Genomic DNA, 7,102 nt, shown 5'->3' on the forward strand with positions numbered 1-7,102 from the left:
CAGACTCGGAGATGGCCTGGCTGGTCACCTGCGTCGTCAGGGGGAGCGGGATTTCCCCCGCTACTGAGGAGTTCACCATCGACGTGATGGAGCGCACGTGGCTCGACGGGATGATTCGAGTCTCTCAGGAGGCACTTGCACGCCTCGCCTTTCTTCACCCGGAGGTTGTCGCCGACACTGGTTACCAGTACCTTGGCCAGCGCGACCTCGCGGGCCAGCCCGTGGCCGGCGCCCCACACGCCGACATCGCCCACCAGCTGCACCACATGGAGTACCTGCTTCACCACACTCAGACTCAGCAGGACCGCGCCCGTGAGAGGTGCGATCTGCAGGAGGATGAGATTGCTACACTTCGCGCTCAGCTTGCTGCTACACAGGCTGACCTCGCCAGTGAGCGCAAGCTGAGGGTTGCCGCACGCCGGAGGGTTACTCGCCTGAAGGCGAAGGTGACTTCGCTGGAGGCCCTGACTGCACAGATGGAGGCCACTATTGAGGAGCTTGAGGACGACGGTGAGGATCTCCGCAAGGAGAACGAGGCTCTCCTTAGTGACGACGACGACTACGAGGACGAGGACTTCGATATGGAGCCTGATACTGAGGATGAGGCCTTCATCAACGATGAAGATGAGGAGCCCGAGCCACTGATGTCCGAGGAGGACCCCGAGGAGCCAGCCTTTGTTGAGGAGGACGCCCCACCTGCACCTGAGGTTCCTGTCGTGGACCTCGACGACTTCTAGAGCACCACCTTGGACTCGCACCACCTTACCGTAGGGCGATGAGATAGGCCCCCTTTTGCGATGCGAGTAGACTAGTGATGATGGTTCTATGAAACCATTCTTTTGGCTGTGTTGTATGAGACTTATGTGTGATGATGTATGCTACATTGTGCCATCGGCACCCCTGCTATGCTATGCTATCGTTTGCTTACTTTGCATTTGTTGCGCCCGTTTTTGAATTTCCGTTTTTATTTGCAATCCCTCCCCTTTTAAGTGGCTGCCCATCTACTTGTTCCTTTTTGTAAATCTGAATCCACCCTTCTTCAGGATGGTGGAAACCCGTAGAGGAGACCACAGCGGGGCAAACCGAGACCCCCCTCCACCTCCACCTCCACCTCCGGAACCAACTATGGCTCAACTCCTGCGCATTATGTTGGAAGACCGTGAGGCAGCCCGTGCGGAGCGTCAAGCTAATCTTGCTACTCTTCAGCACCTCACTCAGCTCGCTACTGGTAACGCCAACAACAATAATGGCGGGGATGGAAATGGAGACCCCCGCTCCAAGCTGAAGGATTTTCAAAGCACCAACCCACCTGTCTTCTCTAAGTGCACCGAACCCCTCGACGCCGATGATTGGCTTCGCACCATTGAGAACAACTTGGAGGTTGCCGGAGTCGGCAATGATGAGAAGGTTCTATTTGCCACTCATTACCTCTCCGGACCTGCCCGCGCTTGGTGGGAAAATGTCAAGGCTATTCAAGCTGAAGGACACGTCATCGGCTGGGAAGAATTCAAGACCAAGTTCCGCAAGACCCACATCCCATCAGGACTGATTAAGCTCATGAAGGATAAGTTCATGAATCTGAAGCAGGGAAGCATGTCTGTGGTGGACTACATGGACAAATTCACCACTCTGTCCCGTTATGCTCCAGAAGACACCGACACTGAAGAGAAGAAGAAAGATCGATTCTTAAATGGTCTGCATGATGAAATGCAGAGCATCTTGGTGGCCGTTCCATACCCAGACCTTGAGTCGCTGGTTGATGCCTCTATCATGGTGGAGAGCAAGCGCAAGAGTGCATTTGAGAACCGCAAGCGCAAGGCAATGATGCAGCAAGGCAGCTCCAGCACTCAGCGACCCCGCAGCTTTCCCCCTCCAAGGCCGGCGCCCCAGCAGCAGAGGGCACCACCCCCTGCACCTCGCCCCAACAACCCCAATCGCAACTACAACCCGCAGCGTTCTGGAGGAAGCAACTACAATCCCAATTACAACCGCCAGAACAACACTGTCCGCCCCGCCACCACTGGATGCTATACCTGCGGTCAACCGGGTCATTTCTCCAAGGAGTGCCCCAACCGAGCTACTTCTGGACAGCGCCCCAATGCGCCCAAGCCTAATCCGGGACAAGCTCGCACTGCTACTGGAAGGAACCTGAATCCGAAGAAGCCAGCTGGACCAACTAGGGGACACCTCAACCACGTCAATGCCGAACAAGCTCAGGAAGCTCCGGATATTGTCCTGGGTACGTTCCCTGTCAACTCAATACCCGCCACTGTCCTGTTTGATTCCGGAGCATCCCACTCTTTTGTTACCAAGCCGTTTGCTAGGAAGAGTGGTTTGAGATCTACGATCATGCAACGTCCTATGTTAGTCCAAATTCCGGGATCCACCACCAAAACGGATCTATCCTGCAAGGATGTTCCTATAGATATTCAGGGGAAGCGTTTCCACGCGGATTTGATCGTATTAGGAGAGCAAGGCTTAGAAGTGATCCTTGGGATGAATTGGATGGTGAAGTACAAGGGTCACATAGATTGTGTTCGCCGAGCCATAACATTGGCTGCAGAGGACGGAGAAATAGTTGAGCATGTGGCGACCATACCTTCATCGAAGGTCTTATGCAAGACGAGTGTCGCCAGTCCAGCCCTGCATGAAGTACCCATAGCTTGTGAGTATCCTGAGGTTTTTCCCGATGAGCTACCCGGTATGCCCCCTGATCGGGATATCGAGTTTATCATCGAGCTAGTTCCCGGAACTGCCCCAATCGCTCAGCGACCTTACCGGATGAACCCCCAAGAATTAGTTGAGCTGAAGAAGCAGTTGAATGATATGTTGAGGAAAGGTTTGATTCGCCCGAGTGCATCCCCCTGGGGATCTCCCGTTATCTTTGTGGATAAGCGGGATGGTACTATCCGCCTGTGCGTGGATTACCGGAAACTGAATGATGTCACCATCAAAAACAAGTACCCCCTCCCGAAGATTGAAGATCTGTTCGACCAGATGAATGGCGCCCGAGTTTTCTCAAAAATAGATCTCCGAACTGGTTATCATCAACTCAAGGTTCGAGAGTCAGACATTCCCAAGACTGCCTTCACCACACGGTATGGACTTTTTGAATATACCGTGATGTCTTTCGGACTGACCAATGCCCCTGCCTATTTCATGAACCTCATGAACAAGGTGTTCATGAAGTACCTCGACAAGTTCGTTGTGGTTTTCATCGACGATATTCTGATCTACTCCAAGAGTGAAGAAGAGCATGCTGAACATCTGCGGATTGTTTTGGGAACGCTCAGAGACCATAAGCTTTACGCCAAGTTTAGTAAGTGTGAATTTTGGCTGAAAGAGGTAGGATTTTTAGGTCATGTCATATCTGCCGGAGGAGTGTCTGTCGACCCGTCCAAAATTCAGTCCATCATGGAGAAGAAAGCCCCTACCAATCAGACCGAAGTTCGCGCCTTTTTAGGATTGGCGGGTTATTACCGCAAGTTTGTTGATGGATTCTCCAGCATTGCGAGGCCGCTAACACAGCTATTGAAGAAGGATAAGAAGTTCGAGTGGACCGACAAATGTGAGGCCAGTTTTCAGGAACTCAAGAAGAGATTAGTCACAGCTCCTGTCTTGACCATGCCCGATATTACCAAGGATTTTGATGTGTACTGCGATGCATCAAAGCTTGGTTTGGGAAGTGTGCTGATGCAAGAAGGAAAAGTGATAGCTTATCTGTCAAGGCAACTTCGACCGCACGAGATGAATTACCCTACGCATGACTTAGAGCTTGCCGCAGTAGTTCACGCCCTGAAGACCTGGCGCCATTACCTAGTGGGAAATCGTTGCGAAATCTACACCGACCACAAGAGTTTGAAGTACATCTTCACACAGCGAGAGCTGAACATGAGGCAGAGCAGATGGATGGAGCTTATCAAGGATTACGACCTCGGCATTCATTATCATCCTGGTAAAGCTAATGTGGTAGCAGATGCCCTTAGTCGAGAGCCCTGTTCGTTGAACGCCCTTATCAAAATTGCTCAACCTAAGCTGTACGAAGAACTGGAGGAGTTCGGCCTCGAGCTCGTTAGCCATGGTTTCCTGGCAAATCTTGAATTGAAGCCTACTTTATTCGATCAAATCAAAGAAGCTCAAGTGGGTCATGAGAGTATTGAAGGAATCAAGCGTAGGATGAATAGGGAAGAAGTTCCTGGTTTTGAGGTCGACGCCAAAGGAGTTTTGTGGTACAAGGGACGCTTGTGTGTACCTAATGTTGAAGACCTGAAGCAACTCATCATGAAGGAAGCTCACGACACCCCATACTCAATCCACCCCGGAGGAACCAAGATGTACCAAGACCTGAAGAAACAATTCTGGTGGCACGGTATGAAGCGCGAGATCGCCTTTTTCATTGCTCGCTGCGATGTGTGCCAGAAAGTGAAGGCTGAACATCAGCGACCAGCTGGACTGCTCCAACCCCTCCAAGTCCCTGAGTGGAAATGGGAAGAAGTTGGAATGGACTTCATCACCGGACTCCCTAAATCTCAGCGTGGCCATGACTCCATCTGGGTTATTGTCGATCGACTCACCAAGGTTGCACACTTTATTCCCGTCAAAGTGACCTATCCTGGAACCAAGTTAGCTGATTTGTACATGTCCCGTATCGTTAGTCTCCACGGAGTCCCTAAGAGGATAGTGTCAGATCGAGGTACCCAATTCACCTCGAAATTCTGGAAGAGCCTGCATGAAGCCCTCGGAACCAAGCTAGCTTTTAGCACTGCCTACCACCCACAGACCGGAGGCCAGACGGAAAGAGTAAATCAGATTCTTGAAGATATGCTTCGTGCTTGTGTTCTCGCCTATGGAGCCAAATGGGAAGATTGTCTCCCCTTCGCGGAATTCTCTTACAACAATAGCTACCAAGCTAGTCTGCAGATGGCCCCCTTTGAAGCCCTTTATGGTCGCCGTTGCCGAACCCCTCTCAACTGGTCCGAGACCGGAGATAGTCAAGTTTTTGGACCTGATCATCTTCGAGAGGCTGAAGAGCAAGTTCAACTAATCCGTGATCGCCTCAAAGCCGCTCAATCCCGCCAGAAGAGTTATGCTGACTCTAAGCGTCGCGAGCTGACATTCAATGTTGGTGATTATGCCTACCTTCGCGTCACTCCACTCAAGGGAATGCAGAGATTTCACGTCAAAGGGAAGCTTGCCCCAAGATATATTGGGCCCTTCAAGGTTCTCGCTCGTCGAGGTGAAGTATCCTATCAACTTGAACTGCCTGCTGAATTAGCGGATTTTCATGATGTGTTCCACATCTCTCTTCTTCGACGATGCCTCCAAGTGCCTGACAAGCCTGAGACCTTCAAGAACATCGATTATCGCACCCTCGACCTCAACACCGACTTGACCTATCGAGAAGTACCCCTTCGGATTCTTGAAGAAGCTGTTCGTCTCACCCGTAGAAGGAAGATAAAATTTTGCAAGGTTCAGTGGACTAATCACTCCGAGGAAGAGGCCACTTGGGAAAGAGAGGATCAGCTCCGAAAGGACTTCCCCGCACTCTTCAGTTCTTAGCCACCGAATCTCGAGGACGAGATTCATTTTAAGGGGGGAAGGTTTGTAACAACCCAACTTTTTGTGCATTGGTTTAATCTTTGAAATGCAAAATTTTGGGCCAACAAAAACTTTTCTGTTTCTCAACAATTGCATGCATATAGTTCCTCATACTCATGCATTGTAGAGTTTGTGTGTAAATTGTTTGTGAATGTTGTGTTGTATGTGGATCCTTAAAACCCTAAACCTTCCTATTAAAATTTTAGAACTCCTTTTCTTCTTAGGGAGCAATTAAAATTCCCACATAACCCTTGAGCATGTGATTGTGCTCACATATGATCTTCTAAGATCTAGTTCTTTTCCAATTTTTCTCCTCCATATCTATTTCTTCTTCTATCCATTTTCAAATCTGAAAACTCTCCAAGCAAGAGGACCTTTGACTCATCACCTTATGCACCAAGAATTGACTTGAATCATCTCTATGTGGCCACTCCAAAATTCTCCAAATTTGGAAATAATTGAGTATGGCCATGCCGGCCATGACCCTTCTCTCTCTCTTGATCATTCCATACACACCTCCCCCACACCATCACCAATCCTTGTGCATGAGATCATGCTCACATATGGTCTTCCTAGATCCTATCTATTGCAAATTTCTCTCCCCCATATCTCTTCTTTCTTGTCTCAAAATTGATCTCTGAAAATTCTCCAAGGTAGCACACCCCTTGACTTATCATAGTTATGCTCTGAAACTAATTAGGAGCTCATATATGTGGCTTGTTCAAAAATCCAAACTTGGTGAACAAGTGAGGATGGCCATGCCGGCCATGATCTCTTCCCTCTCTCTTGCTCACTTCTTTCACCCCATCTCCTCACCACCACACACGCACACGACCAGAGGGAGTCACTGCAACAATCTGCATGCTCCCTAGCCCCACACCCGACCTCCCTCTCTCTCTTTCCTCTCTTGGTCACCACCTCGGGAACCACCATGAGATCATGGGGATCTCTCTCCCTCCTCCATTCTTGGCAGTTTCCTGCTGTCCTGCACGACCCCCTGCAACCCTTCTCCCTCCCAGACAACCGTTGCACGCTTTCCTCACCCTTCCTCCCTCTAACTCGCGGTGGCGACCCCCTATGGACGGCAGGCACGTCTGCCCCGACCCGGCCACGTCGTCCACCCCACCTCCCTCCTCTGGTAACCCAAAACACGTCAAACGCATGCACATGAACCGACCACGCCTCGGAGACGCGCCCGCAGTCCACGCCCGAGCCCCACCGACGCTGCACGGCGACGCCACGCCGCCCTGTCCTTTCGTCGAACGCCTGGCAGGCTGCTCGCCCCGTCGCGTCTCTCCTCTCTGTCGCACAGCGCGACGCGCGCGTCCTTCCAAACCGCAGCACCGCCTCGCAGACATGCCCCAGCACCGCCCCTCTCGGCCAACCATCTGCTGCCGCCCTCCCTCCGTCGGTGCACGGACCTGGTGCACGGTGCACCGGCCGTCGCCCTATAAAAACCGCGCCGCACCCTCCTTTCCTCCATTTCCCTCGCCACAGCATCCCC

At 51.4% G+C, this 7,102-nt stretch overlaps 1 protein-coding gene across 1 annotated transcript; it reads left to right on the plus strand.

Annotated features, from left to right (window-relative positions):
* The first annotated feature begins 1,125 nt into the window (after positions 1-1,125).
* Positions 1,126-5,559, plus strand: LOC139839013 (uncharacterized). The gene is made up of 2 exons (XM_071829051.1): positions 1,126-4,248; positions 4,921-5,559. Exons 1-2 carry the CDS (start codon positions 1,126-1,128, stop codon positions 5,557-5,559), a joined length of 3,762 nt encoding a protein of 1,253 aa, XP_071685152.1.
* The last annotated feature ends 1,543 nt before the right edge of the window (positions 5,560-7,102 follow it).

This window comes from Lolium perenne, chromosome 4 (genome assembly GCF_019359855.2).
Source record: "Lolium perenne isolate Kyuss_39 chromosome 4, Kyuss_2.0, whole genome shotgun sequence".
In the NCBI taxonomy this organism is placed as follows: Eukaryota; Viridiplantae; Streptophyta; class Magnoliopsida; order Poales; family Poaceae; genus Lolium; species Lolium perenne.

Coding starts and splice junctions, on each gene's coding strand:
- LOC139839013 (XM_071829051.1), top strand. CDS start 1,126: ATGGCTCAACTCCTGCGCATTATGTTGGAAGACCGTGAGGCAGCCCGT. Junction 4,249..4,920: donor GGTACAAGGGACGCTTGTGT/GTACCTAATGTT, acceptor GCTAGTCTGCAG/ATGGCCCCCTTTGAAGCCCT.